Genomic DNA, 21,225 nt, shown 5'->3' on the forward strand with positions numbered 1-21,225 from the left:
CACACACACACACACACACACACACACACACACACACACACACACACACACACACACACACACACACACACACACACACACACACACACACACACACACACACACACACACACACACACACTAGCTATTGTGGTGTTAGACGTTATTTCTCATCTTCTAGGAAGTTAGCATTCAATTAACAAGCGGCGGTTGATGTACAAGTGGTTTATCATTGCATATCTTTGTGTTTGAACGTGGATCGAGTCTCACAGTTTCAGTTTATTTACAGAAAAGTGCTAAAGAGTTGTTTTTGTATATAAAAGACATGAAGCCCAGTCATGATACCATCAAATAGCATTTTGCTTTGACTGAAATATGCAATGAAACATGTTCTTGTTCAGTGTCCAATATGTTATGTTTTATTATCTGTTAATATTTATTTACAATTGTTGGTTGCCCAGCTCTTGTGGTCTGTACTTTGATAGTGTTACCATAAAACACGTTAAACATCTACTATTACACAGCGTAAACAGAGAGGGGTTATTAAATGGCCGAATAATAATGAGGAGTTTCTGAGATAAAAAGCACATGAGGTTTCCCCCTGGACCAGGAATTGTAGTCAAGCTAATCCCCTCATATTGTTCACTCACTCTGGTTGGTGTGGGGTTCAGTAAATGCAAGCTGGAGTTTCTCCCTCACCCTCTCTCTCTTCCTGTCTGTGTTTCTACCCCCCTCTCTCTCTCCATCTATCTATCTCTCCCCTTCCGTGGCCTAAGCCCCTGTTGACTGTGCTTCAGGAGCATCTGGAGCAGAGCAGAACAGTGGACGGAGGCTGGGCCGTGTGGTTTCCTAGCCCCCACTGCAGTACGGGCCCTCTCTCTCCATAGCCGTAGTACTGACCTGTATCGTGATTGAACAACAAGCAGGGATGAAGGGATGGGAGGGAAGAATATGATAAGAACATAAGCCATACTTGTCTGTGTCCGGACAGTGTTCTGAAAAGCACAAGGATAAATTGCGTGTGATGGGTTTTTAAGGGGACTTGGACTGCCAAGTGGTGGCGTGACCTTTGAACCTTTGAAACAGCAATGTCTGACTCTCTCCTCAGTGGTTAGGGTAAGTGAGGAACATTTATTGTTGATTGATCTGCACAGTGTAGGCCTACCTTTTTATTGGGCATCTTCTAATCCATAACCTACCTCTGATCAAATTTGCTGTATTGTATTTCATTAGTGTCACTTTGTAACAGTAAACAGATCCAAAGTAGTACCACGTATATTGGAATGTGTCATAGCTATTCCATTCTGCACCAATCATTTGGTGAGTTTGTGTCCCTTGTGCGTACGTGCCTGTTATGTACTTGTCAGTTTATTAACGTATGTGACCCTTATTCTACGACTCGCGTTGTACATTTCAAAGTGACTATTTCTGAGCAATTCTCTCCATTTCTTATCTTTCTGCCTAATTATACACTTTCTAATTTAACTTTTTCAATGGAATCCGATGGAAATCCACATGCCCCAACGGCCGTGCAGCTATGAAATAATAGTGCCCAGGCTACAATTTAAAGTCATATACCTCCAAGCGAAAAACTCACACACACAGAATGAAAGTGTAAAATGTTTTTTTAATGTATATTTAACAACAAATAACCCCAGTTACTATTGATGTTCCATCTCCCAAGGATTCATTTGGCTTCTATGTCTAAGGGCATGATGTGCAACCACTCTATATCTACCCCTCACTCTCACTCACACACACACATGCATGCAGACACACACACACACACACACGCACGCAGACGCACGCACGCACGCACGCACACAGACACACACACACACGCATGCAGACACACACATGCATGCAGACACACACACACACACACACACGCACGCACGCAGACACACACACACACACACACACACACGCATGCAGACACACACACACACACTTCCTTTTCCATTCTCTCTCTCCCTCTGTCTTGTTAAACATTTATCTTGTGTTTTTCCCTTTAAGGCCCTTTGTGATGTATTTTTAGCCCCTCTTAGACTGTTGTATCTCTGATAGATTCTGCCAGGCAGGAGAGAAGGAGCGGGGTGTGAACGGGGAACCCTAGCGTTGCTTCTAATTGTTGTGGTTGCACTGTCCTTCCCTTGAAGTCACACTTGACTGGGCTGCAGAGGTCCCACAGGACCATGCAGAGTAAACTGTAGTGTTTATCCCCACCACTCATATAATAAACACACACACACACACTCATGCATATATACATACATGTATGCACACACACACTCACACCATTCACAAAGTAGCAGCTCTGTAGTGCACACAGACCCGTTTTCTTCCGTGTGAACAGCAATGTGGGACTTAAATTTAAAATAAAATATCTAGATAATTGATTAGCACTCATGTTGAATCTCATACTAACACCTGTTAAAGTCTGTCAATCAAATAAGTTGTTTAGTTGACAGGATGTGCCAATCTCCGTTAGTGATTTGCTGGGTTCCACCCTCGCAGTACACAGTCACAGCACCAGTGGGTTCAGAGTCTGAGACAACAGAACTGGGTCAGTATTCTGTGTATCAAAGCTCTGAGCTCGACCGCAAACTCCTTCAGTTCAGGTTCAGGTCTTGCCAAGATTCCTTTCCCAGAATCCATTGCCATGTCTCGACGTTTGGCAATTGACGCGCATGTTTGTTCAAAACTCGAGGCGTTTTATTTTTCTGTGGTTAATAGCACCATCTCCAAAAGAGATGGCCGCCAAGAAAGTGCTCCTCTTGGAATAATGCTGAGAGCTCTCCCATCGGAGTCATTCTTTTCTCCCAGGATGGAAACTTTGTTTCCCACGCTTCCCACAGGGCTCCACAAGCACAGGGTTGGGAAACACCAAGGCCCATGTAAAATATGTCCTGTCAACATTTACTTCATTTCATTTCCCGTTCCCTCCCGCCTTCTCTCCATAGGCAGTGTAAATGCAAGCACATGCGTTTTCCTCTTGACACGGTCACACTGATAAAGTATGTCTGCTTCTTTAGTATTGAATCTGATGGGAGATATGCATCCCGTAAACCTCATTAACATAAAAACTGATCCCAGGTCTGTTCTTAATGAACGTGATGCCAGATCGGTGTCACCTCCAAAGACGCACTTAAATTAACATGGATGTTCTTATTTTAATGTCAAAGTCGACTTAACCCCCCATAGACTAATATTCCTAACTCCATTTTACTTTGTTCATTAGATTCCCTCAGAGATAAGAGGAAACTATGAAAAATGGCTGCCAAGTAGCAAGGTACGATTAGTGGTTCGCACTAATTAATCCATTCTTTCTTTTAGCAGCCTTTTTTCTCCCCGGCTGTCATCGCGGCAGTAAACATAGCGGAGCTGCGTGCCGTGCGCTGTTCTGAGGGACTCTCAGCGAGAGTTCACATCTTTCATGGGCTGTTTTTGTTAAACAGTCTCACAGCGAATAGATCAACGTCCCCAGAAATGGTTAGAATTCACAGGTACCCACTAATAGCCCACCAGCCCCACCGCCCCAGCGGACTCCATTTGTTTGCTTTTAGACTTTATTAAACTCTCCCTGTTCCTCTCGCTGTGTGCCTAATGACTGTGTATGCATAGCTGATGAAAGGTAAAGAAGGAAGGAGAGAAAGGGGGAAGGGAAAGAGGGACAGGGAAGAGGAGGAGGGTTATTATCAGAGCTCTATTATCAATCTTTACTTGTCGCTTCAGGGGCCTCTGAATTTCATGAGCCGATAACAACACCCCTTCCCTACCCCTTCCACCCCGCTCCCTCTCGACCTCAGACCGACCACGGTGATTATGCACAATCAATAACTTTTGTGTGTTTTGTCTATTCTCTCTCGTCTTTCCATTGGGCCTCTAGGATGCTGCGGGCAAGGTGCTGGACCGCTGGTCCATTATGTCTCGGGAAGAGGAGATCATCACCCTGCAGCAGTTCCTTCGTTTCGGAGAGACCAAGTCCATCGTGGAGCTGATGGCCATCCAGGAGAAGGAGGGTCAGGCGGTCACCGTGCCCTCCTCCAAGACCGACTCAGGCATCCGGACGTTCATCGAGAGCAACAGCACGGGACGTGGTCGAAGCCCAGGCCTCCTCAACCACATTGAGACCAGCAGCCCGTCCAGCATCCACCACTTTGAGAACATCCCTAACAGTCTAGCCTTCCTGCTGCCGTTCCAGTACATCAACCCTGTGTCGGCCCCCATGCTGGGACTGCCCCCCAATGGCCTGGCGCTGGAGCAGTCGGGCCTCCGGGGCCTCCACGACCGGGATCGCGAGGCCAGCCTACCCAACCAGGGCGAGACGGTGGAGAGCAGCGAGTCCGGAAGTATCCCTCAGCCCTTTCCGCAGCAGCGGTCAGAGCCCCAGCCGCATCGGAGCCCTGGGGGGCATAAACAACGCCATCGAGCCCAAACAGGAGCCCAACAACCGGGCATCACCCATCTCGCCCACTCCTTCTAACCAGCTGTCCCAGCAGCAGACGGAACAGCAGCAGCAAGGCCAGCAGCAGCAAGGCCAGGGGCAACCCGGGACCCCACGGCCTAGGTCCAACTCCCTCAACGACCACCAGGCCCACCACCACTTTGTGAAGAGCGAGCAGTCCAAGAGCATTACCCACTCATCCTTCTCCTCCAAGATGCACCGCATGCGCCGCATGGGAGCCACCTCACGCAAGGGCCGTGTGTGCTGCAACTCGTGCGGAAAGACCTTCTACGACAAAGGTACGCTGAAGATCCACTACAACGCCGTACACCTCAAGATCAAGCACCGCTGCACCATCGAGGGCTGCAACATGGTGTTCAGCTCGCTGCGCAGCCGCAACCGCCACAGCGCCAACCCCAACCCACGCCTGCACATGCCCATGCTGAGGAACAACCGTGACAAGGACCTCATCCGTGGGTCGGGCCCCGGCACGCCCGTCATCTCCAGCGCCAAGAGCGGCTTCACCCTCACCAGTCCCGGACGGCCACCTCTGGGTTTCGCCACCCCGCCCCTGGACACCATGCTCCAGTCACCCCTGCAGAGCCCACTGGTCTTCCCCTCCCTGAAGTCAGTGCAGCCCATCCAGCCGGTGCCCCCTTTCTACCGTACGCTGCTGTCCCCACAGCACCTGGTCAGTCCTCCAGTGTCACTGCCCACCAGCCCCATCCTGCCCTCCACCACCAACAACACCTCTCTGATGGACCAGCAGCATCAGCTCCTGGCTGCCGCCGCAGCCTCCCACAACGCCCACAATATGTCTTCTGAAGGTGGGCTAATGTCCCACCACAGGCTGCCCACCTCCAGTATCCCCCAGCAGGATCCAGCTGCTGCCACCAACACGGACCCCACCCCCAAGAAGAAGCCCCGTAAGTCCAGCATGCCGGTGAAGATCGAGAAGGAGGTGATTGACGTGGCGGACGAGTACGATGAGGACAAAGACGACGATGATGACGACAGTTGTCACCACCACCACCACCACCACCCCTCCTCCCACCTCCACCACAACAACATCAATGGAAACCGCAACAACAACAACAGCAGAGGAGGGAACAACAACGGCCACCACAGCGGCGGCAGCGGGCACCAGTCCCCCTCCCAGGATGAGATGAGCCCAGGCCTGATGAGGGGACACCTGATGAGGCACGACCAGGACGACTGCCGGGGAGAGGGACCCGGAGGCGAGGGCGGCAGGGCGAGAGGGGAGGCCCAGGCGGTGAGCTCCGCTGCATGGACAGCTTCACCTCCGAGGACCAGGACCACGAGAGAGACTTTGAGAACGATTCTGAGACTTCGGACTCCAAGATGTTCTACCGCGAGGAGATGATGGAGGTGGAGGAGCAGCACCAGAGGCTGAGGCTCAACTCCTCCAGGAGCTCCAGAGTAGGAGGAGGCAACAACCTGGAAAAGGACCAGGAGGACCTGGAGGCCAGAGATGAGGAGGCGCAGCTGAGGAAGGAGATGGAAGACCCCAAGAGCCGCTCCTCACCCTCACCCCACCAGCCCGCCATCAAGATTAAGGAGGAGCTCAACGACCCCACCTACGACATGTTCTGCATGAGCCAGTACGGCCTCTACAACGGGGGCATGGCGGCTGCTGCAGCCGCCGCCGCCAGCATGGCTGCCCTTCACGAGAGCTTCATCTCCTCCATGAGCTACGGCGCCAGCCCGCCCAAGTTCCCCTCCTCGCACTCCCCGAGGGAGAACTGTGCACCAGCCCCAACTCCAACGACCCCAAGATCTGCTACGTGTGCAAGAAGAGCTTCAAGAGCTCCTACAGTGTCAAACTGCACTACAAGAACGTGCATCTCAAAGAGATGCACGTGTGCACCGTGTCCGGCTGCAACGCCGCCTTCCCCTCCCGACGGAGTAGAGACAGGTGAGTGTCGTACAACACACACACATATATACACACTAACAGTGTCTTTTTTCTTGGCTTACCATTGGTTCTTAATTTGACTGCCTCAATTTTTCTGACTAATTATTTAAATATCAGTAGAGTATGAATGAATACTATGATACAACTGGTGTTATTAATTCATTTGTTTACTTGGAAACCCAGTAGCTTTTGCGGAGGCAGCAGCTATTCTCCTGGGGTCCACAAAAAACATGACAAGTAACAAAACAAGAATTTGAGATAAACAATACAACTATATATATATATTTATACACACACACACACATAACATCATCATTTGTGGGTTCAATTACAGGCTCAAAATTACCTTTCTTCTAAAACTCGTCTGTCTAATCTTGTTCTGAGAAATTAAGGCTATTCTATACGAGGAATTGCCAAGAAACTGAAGATCTTGTACAACGCTGTGTACTACTCCCTTCACAGAACAGCACAAACTGGCCCTAACCAGAATAGAAAGAGGAGTGGGAGGCCCCGGTGCACAACTGAGCAAGAGGACAAGTATTTAAGAGTTTCTAGTTTGAGAAACAGATGCCTCCCAAGTACTCAAATGGCAGCTTCATTAAATTGTACCTGCAAAACACCAGTCTCAATGTCAACAGTGAAGAGGAAACTCCGTAATGTTCCTCTGTCCAGTGTCTGTGTTCTTTTGCCCATCTTAATCTTTTCTTTTCATTGGCCAGTCTGAGATATGGCTTTTTCTTTGCCTAGAAGGCCAGCATCCCGAGTCGCCTATTACATTTACATGTAAGTCATTTAGCAGACGCTCTTATCCAGAGCGACTTACAAATTCACTGTGCACCGGGGCCTCCCACTCCTCTTTCTATTCTGGTTAGAGCCAGTTAGCGTATGAGATCTTCAGTTTCTTGTCAATTTCTCGCATGGAATAGTCTTCATCTCTCTTTTTCTGGACATTTTGAACCTGTAATCGAACCCACAAATGCTGATGCTCCAGATACTCAACTAGTCTAAAGAAGGCCAGTTGTATTGCTTCTTTAATTAGAACAACAGTTTTCAGCTGTGCTAACATAACTGCAAAAGGGTTTTCTAATGATCAATTAGCCTTTTAAAATGATAAACTTGGATTAGCTAACACAACATGACATTGGAACACAGAAGTGATGGTTACTGATAATGCACCTCTGTACGCCTATGTAGATATTGCATAAAAATATATAACATTCAGCTGCAATAGTCATTTACAACATTAATAATGTCTACACTCTATTTCTGATCAATTTGATGTTATTTTAGTGGACAAAAATGTGCTTTTCTTTCAAAAACAAGGACATTTCTAGGTGAACCCAACTTTTGAACGGTGGTGTGTGTATATATATATATATATATACACATATATATATATATCTAAATATAAAATATATTTTGATTTGTTTAACACTTTGTTGGTTACTACATGAATCCATGTGTTATATCATAGTACAAAGCTGTACAATGTAGAATAATAGTAAAAATAAAACCCTTGAATTAGTAGGTGTGTCCAAACTTTTGACTGGTACTGTGTATATATATATGTATATATATATATATGTGTATATGTGTATATATATATATATATATATATTTATATATATATATATATATATTTATATATATATGTATATGTGTATATATATATATATATATATATAAAAATACTAACAATTCAGGCATTCATTACAGGTAGGTTCATTACATATGTTTTGTCATTACATGACGTAATTAGAAACATTGACAATGTTGTGGATGTATGTGTGGTGCATGTATCGTTTTATTTGATATTTCATCATATCAGTAATTGTGGAATTAGTAACGGGGAAGTTTAGGACAGTAGATGAGTTTTCTTGATGAGCTACGCAACTGCAATGAAGTCTTTTTTCTTACTTAGATGGAGTGAAATTATTAAGGCGTCACCTACCATATGTTAAGTGAAATGCACCATTAGCAGAGATACACTTTATAATGTAACAGGTATACAGTGGCATCTGTTGACTGTCATGTCAAAGTTCAGAGAAGTAGGGTGTCATCGCCAGAACACACACACACAATCTTCCACTCTGAGATATACCCCTGTTTACCTCCCCTCACTCACCTCGTTACTGACAGGTGAGGTAGCATACATTAACGTAGACAGCGGTCTGTCAAGCCACTGCATGTATTAGCGCCCTGCTCCAGGAGGTGAGGCTAGCCACGCTCTACCTACCTGGGCTTGTTAGCACATCCACCCTATCCAAACACACCCTCCCAGAACACACAACCTCCCACACACCCTCCCAGAATACACACACCCACTAAAGCTAGCAGCAGGTTGACGCCAGAACACAACACATGCTGAGGCTACACAACATCAGAGTGCCCTGGGCTAGCAACTAGCATTTAGCTCTCCAAGGAATTGCTAACAATTGTTTTGTTTTTTTGCATGAGGGGATGTTTGAAGTTAGACTTCGACTGGCCTAAGAGTGGTTTGAAAAATAGCCTATCAAATGTGGCCGGATATTAGGGAATTGAAACTCTCAACAACGACCCCATGGTAGCATCGATAGTGACTCATTAGCATTGTTATTAGCATCATAAAAAAACCCGAAGTAAAGGCCTTGTGTGTGACATTGCCAGGTCTATTCCCCTGACCACCGTGTAAACAAGCATGTCCATTTGACTGAACGGTCCAGTCTGTCTTCACAGTGGGGTGTCGGTGGAAAAGGGCCCTTGAAAGGAAATGTAAATTCATCTCCTCCCCAACGCCCCTCGAAAATAGACATGACTTCAAGTGTAACAAATGCACCCCCTGTCTCTCTTTTACACACACACACACACACACACACACACACACACACACACACACACACACACACACACACACACACACACACACACACACACACACACACACACACACACACACACACACACACACACACACACACACACACACACACACACACACACACACACACAGCATGCCTTTGCTCCCAGTATAATGACATATGCCACATTCTAGAGCTCTAGAAGAGGGAAGCCTCACTCAACCAGCTCCTCTGAAGAAAGAGATAAAAACATGTTTTGTTGTGTTAGAGCACGCCGTGGTGACAAGTGACACTTTTTTATTTAGATAAAGAGCGAGTGTGTTTTCTCCCCTCCTAATCTATTTTACTTCTCTGAGGAGTTTTTCTCTAGTTTTTCTCAGTTGTTTTGTCTCAACAGCAACCCTCCACCTGCCTCCCTCTCCACCCGGGGCCTTTATTAAGTTCCTTGTTTCAGTGGCATCTGTTCATTCTGTTCCTGTTTGTTCATTAGCACCAAGTAAATAGAGCAGGTGACTCTGGCACTTGTTCAGGGAGAGAGGGATGGAGGCAGGGATAGAGGGAGGGGATGGAGTAGGTGGATGAGAGGGAAAAAAGAGAGATGGGTTATAGAGTTAGCGGAGGAGAGGGGAAAGGGGGGATGGAGGAGAAGAGACAGGTAAAATAGAGTTAGCGGAGGAGAAGAGAAGGTGAAATCATGCCGCTCACCTGACGCAGCTGGTGCCGACAGCAGGAGATGACAGGAAGTGTTATTAAAGGATGCGTTGCCGTGCCGATGCGTGTGTTTGACACAGCCGCGGATGATGCGTTAGTTCGTTACCCTCTTTGACGAGGCTTTAGGGACAGGGAGCGCCCGGGGCACGAGAGGTCTGCTGTCTCGCATAACCACACACACAAACACATGCTTGTGCACGTATAAAATCACACAAACTCAAAAGCTGATGCGTTCCTACAGATACAGAGACTCACTCATTCATTGTAATGTACACAGTATTTTTTATTTGTCTCTTTATTGCACTAAAATAAAATATGATATTAAACAAATAGCCCTGACCTTATGGTTTGATACGATGCAAATAACAGCTTCCCCACAGCGAACAGACATCTCAACAAATGTTTAGATACTAAATTACCATGACAGAAACTCCAATGGTATCGAGGCATCCCAAAGACTCACCTCACACATTTCTGAATGAGTGGCGAGTAAGCCGACCAATACCTGCTCAGGAGCTGGACACACATGGCCAAACTGACCAATGAGGAGGCCTAATTCAGCGGCCTACTTCCTTATTTAGTGGAAGTCCAGGTAGAACTATGAATCAGAGCCCTCCCCCCGCCCGTCATCCTTCCCGACCACTGCCACAGCTTGTCTCCCAACTATATAATTTAGCCGTCCATCTTTTTTATTGGGCGCTCTCCGACATTAGCGCTCCCCACTTGTATTAGCATCTGCCGCCACGACCCCGTAATGGCCTTTAAAAAAACACTTAACTCCGGCACTAAACGACGAGGGATGACAGTGGTGGGAAAAACGAATCAGTGAAAAACAGCACTAGTTAGGATCCTCTGACTCACTCACAGTAAAGGATATGGTTTCCAAGAGGCAGTGGGTGCTGTAGTATAGAGGTGCAACTGTGAGGGAGCGAGGTCAAATTAGACTGTGTTTCGTCTTCCATCTTGGCTCAAAGATGAACCCAAATGTCTTCCACAGGCTTATAGTGAAGCATGAACCTCAACCCACGGTCACAGACACGGTGTCACAGTGACTGTGGAATCTTGCCCTAGTGATGTGCGTGTGACAGTTTGACTCGATTACCAGAAACACAAGCGTATAAATTCCAGAAGCGCTTTAACATAAGGCACTGATGAATAGATAGGTGTGTAGCAGGAAGAGAGGACAATCACTGCTGTGAACATATGGATCTTAGAAGGAAGACGGTTTTAGACCAAGATGTGGGTGAGTTACACCTAAGTACACTATTGTTTCCATACTTTGAGTGTGTCCCAAATGGCAACCTATACCCTATATAGTGCACTACCTGTGATCAGAACCCTGGTCAAAAGTAGTGCACTATATGGTAAATAGGGTGCCATTCGGGACAGATCTTTTGTGTGGCGCATAAATTCCTGGTAGCATATGGGATGTATTACTGAGCCTGCCGCTCCTATGGAATAAGGAGAGAAGCGTAACAACAGAGGGGTATCGCGGGGCCAAAGGAATTGTGGGGTATTGAAGCTATAGTCAGGACTCTGGCCGAACACCAATCAGATGTGTCCCTGGGTAATCCCTTAACTACATAATGCATGCTGCAGTGTAATTGTAGTTGTAACATGGGAAAATAATTTGGTGGTTTTCATAAGGACTTTTCCCCTCTGATAATATTATTGTGGAGGAAGGATTGGGAAACCACAACGCCTCAGACATTGGTTTGCTGCTACATAAAGTTTGAGTAGTTTCAAATGACATTTTTCATAAGATTCACTACAAATTCCACAGCTAATAACATATTATTTCTGATATTATGAAACCAATCATTATTATATTTTAGCACAAATTCAAATAATATTTAAAATAATCTGATAAGTAACTGCATGATTAATTAAATACATTTAATGCAATATAACCTGTAATTATAATAATCTATTCATTATATCACAGAATAATGATACTTAATCTCAGTAAACCAAACCACACGCCTTCTCATCATCCCTTGTATTTGAGCTTTAGAATGTCAAATTTCTGTAACAACAGAAACCGTATCTGAGCCTAAATCTGATGGGACACCCAGACATTTGTTTCCAACCAGATAATGTATGCAAAATCCAGGTCTGTAATATGCAGTGCTAATAACCAGCTTCCTCCTCTCCCCCACCACCTCTCCTCTCTCTCCTCACAGCGAGATGTTGACGTCTATACCAACAACAGGAGGTTGTCCAGGTACCTCAGCATATCCCATTAGTCAATTATTTCTCTACAGTGGAGTGACACCCCAGAGGATCGTAGGTAGGCGCATCAAACAAACGCTACCTTCAAAAGCCCCGATGTCAGAGTCAATTAGAGGGGAGGACAAGGACATTTGATATACGGTATCATATTAATATTTGAGGGAAACAACAAAAGACAATGGGAAATGACAATAGTGTCCCAAGCGTTTGAAGAGAGAGGGGGGGGGGGCATTTTGTATCTACATGGTGACGTAGATGTAAAGATACAGATCAATGGCGTGGTTAACTAACAGGATAAACATAGCATACTGTTGTTTTACACACACACACACACACGCACACACACACACACACACACACACACACACACACACACACACACACACACACACACACACACACACACACGGCTAATAGAGTACAGAGAGTCCTCTAACATCTAGCTGCTAGTTATACATCGATACAGTAACAGTACAGTGTTTCCCTCCAGCCCCCTGGCCACCAGGTGCTCAGCTCAGAGGTAAATGATTGCATATTTATTGTGGAGGGCGGCACACACACACACAGAGGTGGCAGCAGCGGTAGTATGATTAACGTCTGAAAGGCGTGCCGACCAGTAATCATCGGCTTTATTATCCTCGTTAATCATATTTTCCTAAATCAACGACAGGGCCTCCCTCTCTCTTTTCTACATGTTTATATTAAGACTCTTCCTTGTTTTATTCATTTTCATCGGAGGACTCTGTCACCAGGTGCTTTCCCACACTTATTTCCCATGATGCACTAGTGTGCAGCGGACCCTCGTCCCCACATGGATCGAGGGATGCAGAGAGTGAAGGTTAATTACATTTGAGAGCCACTCTCCTCCTCCTCCCCCTCTCTCTCCCCTCCTCCTCTCTCTTCTCCTCCTCCTCCCCCTCTCTCCCCTCCTCCTCCTCCCCCTCTCTGTCCTCCTCCTCCCCTCTCTCCCTCCTCCTCCCCCTCTCTCTTCTCCTCTCCTCCTCCTCCCCCTCTCTCTTCTCCTCTCCTCCTCCTCCTCCTCTCTCCCCTCCTCCTCCTCCTCCCCTCTCCCCCTCCTTCTCCCCTGCTCCTTTCAAGCCATGTGGGCCCAGTCTCTGGTAGAACTTGGTAAAGCTGCAGTCTCTTGATTTGCCATGCTTAAACAAAGGCCTGATCATTTATAGAGAGAATGTGTTATTTAATTTAGCCACAGATCCCGAGTTCAAAATACAAAATATCTACTGATGAACAGTATGTTAATGACATTACATTATGAAAGGGGACTTTTATGTTAATTTATCTTTGATACATTTGGGTTTTGTGGATAAAGACAAAAAGATAATCAGAGAATCACTTTCAGAAGGCTTTCGTTTGGAACAATAAGCGTTGCAAATATTTCACATTCTGTAAGTAATTGTAGGCTAATATAATGACAGGGCTTTGTTGATGTGATCTGTAACTTAGCCTTCCATCTAAACCTCCATGGTGTGTCTATGGAGTCTGTGTAACCAACCCCTGAGAGGGATATTCCTTTTATGAACTTTTTGATCAAGTTTCTCCAGCTACGTCTGAACTGAACTTCAGTGTGTGTTGCTGAGGTAGTACAGCTAGTAGAGAATAAAGACAGATAATGATGAATGTGTTACCCAACCCCTCGATCATCCTCCCACCTCTCCACTCCAAACCTCATCACATAGCAACCCCACATGACAGCAGAGGCAAAGAACCATCAGCGTCAGTTTAATATGACTTCACTTTGCTCATTACGACTCATTTAGACAGTGCGTGCGCACACACACACACACACACACACACACACACACACACACACACACACACACACACACACACACACACACACACACACACACACACACACACACACACACACACACACACTACAGAGGGAAGGACAGGGCCATTGGAGGAGAGACGGGAGCCTAAAGATGATTAACGTTTGCTGGGACAGACGCGTTAGCTAGCTAGCCTCTCTCTCTCTCCATCTCCTCCTACTCTGCACAAACAAAATGGCCTCTCAAGAGGCCTCCCCCGTCTTTGGGCGAAGATGAGACTGTCAATTTGGTTTTGCCACGTTACTGGTCATCAGGGAGGGAGAGGTGGAGAAGGGAGTGAGGGAGTTTGGTTTGGGGGGTAGAGGAATGGGGAAGAGGGGGAGTGAAATAGTGGTGGCAGAGTGATGGAGACAGGGAGATGGGGCAGAGAGGCTAAATCTGATAAATGAAGGAATCTGTGTATGGCCTCTAAATGAGGAAAATATAACCCCAAGAATATAACTGCAGCCTGACACACTTCCAGTGAATATGTTTAGAGATCGGGAGGAGATGCATCTGTCACCGGTGCAGGTGAATTCCTCCGCAAAGTCCATTCAAGCAGCCATTACTCACACCATATTCCACAGGCTTGAATTGTTCCAAAGATGCACATGAACAATCTATTGATTTATTTTAAACAGTAATCACTAATTGTTTGATTACTCAACACATCTTGTTTTTCTCAGGGTCAGAATGTGGCCTTTGTGAATGACAGTATAAGGACCAGAAGGGACATATAAATGTAGAATGTAGATGTGCTCTGTGTTAGTTATTCAGTTGTGGTCTTGATATTGTGATCTAGTATAAATGCTGATATCACAGTAATGACATATGGCTGATGCAGTAGTACTTAGTAATACTGTAGTAATTCAGGTACTTACTGCATGGCACTTTAGCATGTGTTTTAACCTCATCAGTCAGGGAGCCATGGCAGACTGGAGCTTATGAGCAGTGTGTGGGGTGTGGCTTTAGGGGTGGAGACATGTTGCAAAGGACCCGCCTACCTGAGCATCATCAACAGCATACAGCCCAATCACATCAGCTAATGCCATAGCCTGTTGGCATCCTCACTAAAAACAATCAACAAACCAATCAAATTGAATGTAATCGATGTAGCAAAATATCTAGACCCAATTGTTTGTTTATTGGTTGTGGAAACAGTCATTTCTCCATATACACAGTGATACATTAGGAGATGAGTTATGATTATTAGGACCATAAGATAACAACATCTGTGTATCAGACTGTAATCATAGGTTAAAAGAAGAGAGCAAAGAATTTCCATACGTCTCAGAACATGGATGTACTGTATATTTTCTCTCTCTCTCTCTCTCACTCTTTCACACACACACACACACACACACACACACACACACACACACACACACACACACACACACACACACACACACACACACACACACACACACACACACACACACACACACACACACACACACGGCAGTGACAACCATGGCCAATCGATTCTCCCCGCTCCTCGATGCTGACAATGCTCAAGTGGACGGTGCTCCTGTTTGCTTCCTCTTGTAACACAGAAAGAAAGGGGTCCCTCCATTCCAATGAATGTATACTATTTTTACCCTCTTGCAGGAGAATGTCCGATAGGGAACTAAATAATTAAAGGCCAGGGACCCTTTTTGACTGCATCAACCATGGCACTGCTGGTAAGCTCTACTATACATTGTGAATCCATTTGCCCTCGTCCTGTCCTGCTAAGGACGTCTGTTTTTAGTTTGTCCCACCCTCCACCGTGCCCCTTGCCTTGCATGAAACACCCTCATATTTAAAAGCACTGCTTGATATTCCTTAGTCATTGCTTACTTTTGTTTCATTTCACTTTAAAAGTCTTGATTTCATTTGAAAAGTCCCCTAACATGTTGTATTGTGGACAGTGGGATGTGTATACTGTGCCACTTCCATATCTCGCACCAGTTATTACACACTTATGTTTACCTTTCTTTGTCCATTTTATTGTGACATTTGCTGTGGTGGAGCCTGCATCCCTCCCAGTCTGAAATGGCAACTGTGGAATTGGAGGGAAGAGGCATTGAATTTGAGCTGTCAAAACACATTTTACCTCACATCTTTTGGCATGGATTTGCAATGCAGACTGCTACACCTCACAAACAATACCCTTTAGCTCTAGCTAGCTTTAGCACGACACCAGATCCAGGCTTAAACTTCCTTGTTGTGAATTCGATGGCGGTGGCTATGCGTTATGAGATACTACTGCTCTCTGTGTGAAAAAGCGGACATTTTTCTTTCTTATTAAAGCGAAGGGGATACATGGGGATCATATGTTTAAAAGGGGGGGCCTGATTAAGCCACTTCCAATAGGGAGCCAGTGTGATAATGCTGTCGGAGATCTAATACGCTATCCACTTTCCCTCCATTATCGCATTACCACAGCTCCAATCAATTGATAAACTCTCATTCAATATGGTGGAGTATTTAATTGAGTCAGAGTCTATTGGATTTGCAGCGGAGCTGTGCTAGACGTGCTGACTGTGGTAAACACTGTGGCGGGATGCTCTCGCCACACCACGTTAGACCAGTTAGGGGAACGTTAAGGGAAGGACTGGGTAGACTCTCTCTCACCTAAAAGGGAGGGCATTGGAAGCCATTTCAATGTAGCTTCCTCTTGATAGGTTAAGTAAGTAAGGTGAAGAGTGAGGAGAGGTTCTAGAACAAGGTGAATCGTTTAGTAGTTATTTTGTCTGGCGTGAGGTCAGGGGTTACTGAAGAGGACAGGAAGAGAGGAGCGTTATTGAAAATGTAGTGACTGATACAATATCATTCAAATACTTAGAACTCCAAGCATAGGTGCATGTGTTGGGCGAGACAGAACACATGTTTTGGAATGCAAAATGTATCATCTTTCTAAAAGGATCTGAGAATGTTACCATTCCAGTCATTGTTTAAAGCGCTGAAACACCATTTTGCTTGATTTGACAACTTGTTTAGCCATTTTCTTATGAAAACGATCTCTCTCTACCTCCCCCTTCATTATGTCTTTCCACCAGGCACAGCTCCAACATCAACCTGCATCGCAAACTGCTTACCAAAGAGCTGGACGACATTGTCCTGGACCCCCAACTCACGCCGCTGCCCAAGGACCTGCGCGCCGAGTTCCTGGCTAAGATCTACGCCGGGCACCACTTGGGCCTGGACGCCATGGCAGGGGCGGGCATTGGCGGCGCCAGCCTGGGGGGAGGAGGGCTGAACCGTGACGCCAGCTCCCCGGCAGGCACCGATTACCCCCACCCCCACCCCCACCACTACCCCCTAAACCATCACCACCACCACCACCCCTCCCACCACCCCCTCACCAACGGCTTCTACCACCGCAGTGGCCCCCAGACGACTACATGGTGCTGGACCTGAGCACCGCGTCCAGCGTTCAGTCCAGCGGGTCAGTCCATTCATCACGCCAGTCGGACGAGGGCAGCGACGAGGGCATCCTATTGGATGACCTGGAGGAGGGAGGGGTCAGCGACGAGGAGGACTGCTCCCAGCATGCCCCGGGGCAGGCAGGGGACGGGAGGCGGCGGGACCAGGTCGGCGAGGGAGGAGTCGGAGGAAGATCGGAAGAAGGTCTGACCGGCGCCGACCCCTCCTCCTCGCCGACCGTCCTGTCTTCCACCGGTGGCAGTGGTGGGATCCTGTGCAGCATCTGCCACAAAGTGTACAGCAACAAAGGGACCCTACGCGTGCACTACAAGACTGTGCACCTGCGCGAGATGCACAAGTGCAAAGTGGCCGGCTGCAACATGATGTTCTCCTCGGTGCGCAGCCGCAACCGCCACTCTCAGAACCCCAACCTCCACAAAAACAACGTGCCCTTCACCACCATGGTAGACTAGCCCAACCCCATGGCCCTCGTCTGGCCAACTCTACCCCCTTCCTCGACTCCCTTCTCACCCCAAACCATGAGCTCTTACCCCCAGGAACTACACCTTACCACCCCTAGACGTCATGCACCACAGTTCTCTTTCCCTTCGATGAGATCCAGTGACTATATACAGTAAGCGTTGTGACTTTTGACCTTTCCTTCTTTGGAAGAACGAGGATGAGACACTTGAAGTGTCTTTATTCCAAAACTGGCCCTGCCGGTTTCCCATAAACCCCATTTCCTATTTCCCATATGTCTTTGTTTTTGTCCATCTCCAAAGAATCTATTCAAACTCTTATTTGTGACTGTTGCCTGCAGAAATGATAAAAATATAAATCTTCTTGTTGTATTTGTGTAATGATAGCTTTTAAAGGAAACCCCATACAAGAGCATGACTGCTTCATTTGTAAATAATATGTCCCAAGAGGCTATTGGTGTAAAACAATTGTATTTGATGGTTGTTAGCTATTTTTCTGTTTCTCTTTTTGGTTTTTATGTTACAGTACAATACTTCCAGCGCTAAGGTAGGCAAGAAAGAGGTAGCATCTTTACTAGCTTGACTCATTTATGTTAGTTTAAAAACCATTTTTTAAACTGAGAAGGAGAAGAACTAATGATCATGTGACTTGTTGTATCTACTTGTTAGATATGCGGAGGTTGCCGGCATGCTTTGTTTTTTGGGCTCCTACACCAATATCATTCTCTGTTCTTTTGTTTTTGTTATCATTTATAGCTTTTACTATACCAAGTCAGTTTTTCGCACTTTGCAACTATACAAGCGGGATGTGTAATATTATTACAAGGACTTTGCAATGGTTTTGGTTTCCGCGATGTTCGGGGTCTGAGACGGCCACAGTGCCAAGGGGAAATGACATACTTGTGGAAGGTTTATTTTTTTTGCACGTGTTCAGTTTCAAAAATGCTATTTCACAACAAAAGACCCATATTTCTCCTGAACGAATCCAAACATCCGGCCCATTTACTCAAATAATCGTATTCAGAAAAAGCCTAAGTATTTCTACTCTACCAGATACAATAACTGACTACAATACAGCTGCTGTTTTTCAAGGCAGAAGATTTAAGTATTGAGGAATTTAATTTGTGTTATTTTCATTTCAAGGAGTGTAAACCCAGTGTGTGACTGTAATATCACAGTACTTAGCTACAGAGGTTGAAGTAGGCTAATCTTTCTACTGCATGTGGTATTTGTGACCTAAAACAAGCGTTGGTTGAGTGTCCTATTATTTTATACACGTTTCCATGCAAAAAATGGCCATCCTATCAGAAGTATTGTGAATGTCACATTGATTATAAAACAAAGAAATAGTCCTTAAACTGTGACCAAAACAAAAAGAAGCATTGGTTTTTAAAACATCTATATTTTTCCGCCATACAGTTGTACTTTAACTTACACCCCATAAGTTGATATGATGCACTTGAGTCTTAAGCCTTTTGCTATATTTTTTCAGTATTGATTTCCATTGCTGATTGTCAGCTTCAAAGGTGAACTCTGTGAAACTCTGTCGCCATTGCCTGGCTGTTTTCGGAGTTATTTGCAGCCATTTTCCTTGTTTCCATACACATCTTAAGGTACAAATGTTTCAGATAACTAGGCAAAGTAGCCAGGGGAAGGGGTATTTATTGGCAGGTGATGTCATCTTGATGCAGATGTCTTGTCCAATATCAATTCCTTTTTTTTTTCAAGAAAAGAAAGACAGATCGGTCTTCATTTTGAGTCTGTGCCCTTGAGTTGATGGTTATTATTGTGTTTTTGTCGTGTTACTATGGATGTGAAAAAATTGAGAGCTCCTCTTTCTTGATTGGTGCTTATCTAAAGGGGATAAAAACGCACAGTGTTACGTGGTATACAGTATTCAAACCCCCGTTATATCCATGAAAGTGTTGGACAGTTTGTTTTTTATGACTATTTTGCAATGGGCATGATGGACACTTTGATGGACACGTTGGTGTCAACTCTTAAGACTTAGCTTCTCCTCTCTCTACCAACCTCCACGACACTGGCAGCAGGCTTCACCCCTCTCCTCTCTCTACCAACCTCCACGACACTGGCAGCAGGCTTCACCCCTCTCCTCTCTCTACCAAGCTCCACGACACTGGCAGCAGGCTTCACCCCTCTCCTCTCTCTACCAACCTCCACGATACTAGCAGCAGGCTTCACCCCTCTCCTCTCTCTACCAACCTCCACGATACTGGCAGCAGGCTTCACCCCTCTCCTCTCTCTACCAACCTCCACGACACTAGCAGCAGGCTTCACCCCTCTCCTCTCTCTACCAACCTCCACGACACTGGCAGCAGGCTTCACCCCTCTCCTCTCTGAAGAGAGAGAGAAAGAGCTGAGTGAAAGGGGTTGCGGAGGTGGAGGGCTGACTTGAGAGGAAGGAGGGATGACAGTGAGTATCATTAAAAACGTGCTGTTCCACCGTTACCTGGAGGCCTTCTGACGCTGATCTGTCTAATAACTCACTTGTCACTTCATTACACCACCAGACGTGAATGTTGCCGACAGGACTGTGACGCCGACAGAGATCCAAACCGCTCTCTCTCTCTTTCACCACTCTCTCTCCCTGAGAGAAACCACCCCCGCCCCCCTCTTCCCCCTCAACCCACTACTCACCCCCCCCCTCCCTTCACGGGTCCTTTAGGGACACCGACTAATAGTGTACTCTTAAGTTCACAAAATGGCCATCGCCGTAGAAAAAGGATGTGTAATTGCCTGTTTATCCCAGGTGAAGGAAAAACTTTGTACAGGAACCTTCGGCAACACCCTGGAGTGGCACTGAGGCGCAGCCTGCCTCATTTGCTCAGTGCACCGTACTGCACCTTACCGCCACGGGCCCAGCCGGAGAAGTACAGAAGTGTCACTCCAGGAACCCTGCTGACAGCTGTCTCTCTTTCACACACACACACACACACACACACACACACACACACACACACACACACACACACACACACACACACACACACACACACACACACACACACACACACACACACACACACACACACACACACACACACTCCTCCTGCTAACAGGCCAGTGGGATGACAGCAACAAGAGGACTCTGGTGATGGGCGGGAAACAAGGACACCCCGAGGCAGAGAGGGGAAAAGAGAGAGAGCGAGCTCATCCACGGTCCATCACTCTATGTAATAAAGCAGTCTGTCCAACGTTAGCATACAGCCTTGTCACTGCAGGGCACGCTAGCGTTTCATTATGGAGAACAGTGGAATGTAGCATTGAGTTGGACCGCAATGGACTGCCATGGAATGCACTGAGAGAGAAGGTGGAAAGGGGAAACCTAGTCAGTTGTCCA

The 21,225-nt window shown here is 46.3% G+C and overlaps 1 protein-coding gene across 1 annotated transcript in view; it reads left to right on the forward strand.

Moving 5' to 3' along the window:
- Positions 1-20,900, forward strand: part of bnc2 (basonuclin 2) — a 221,855-nt gene extending 200,955 nt beyond the window's left edge. Inside the window, 10 exon segments of the mRNA XM_046325475.1 lie at positions 3,869-4,327; positions 4,329-5,201; positions 5,203-5,253; positions 5,301-5,464; positions 5,579-5,643; positions 5,697-5,866; positions 5,960-6,166; positions 6,169-6,362; positions 17,019-17,284; positions 17,353-20,900. Of these exon segments, the coding sequence (XP_046181431.1) occupies positions 3,869-4,327; positions 4,329-5,201; positions 5,203-5,253; positions 5,301-5,464; positions 5,579-5,643; positions 5,697-5,866; positions 5,960-6,166; positions 6,169-6,362; positions 17,019-17,284; positions 17,353-17,858 (2,955 nt within the window). The 3' untranslated portion in view covers positions 17,859-20,900.
- Positions 20,901-21,225: the final 325 nt, after the last annotated feature.

The sequence above is a fragment of the Oncorhynchus gorbuscha genome, linkage group LG24 (assembly GCF_021184085.1).
Source record: "Oncorhynchus gorbuscha isolate QuinsamMale2020 ecotype Even-year linkage group LG24, OgorEven_v1.0, whole genome shotgun sequence".
Classification (NCBI taxonomy): domain Eukaryota; kingdom Metazoa; phylum Chordata; class Actinopteri; order Salmoniformes; family Salmonidae; genus Oncorhynchus; species Oncorhynchus gorbuscha.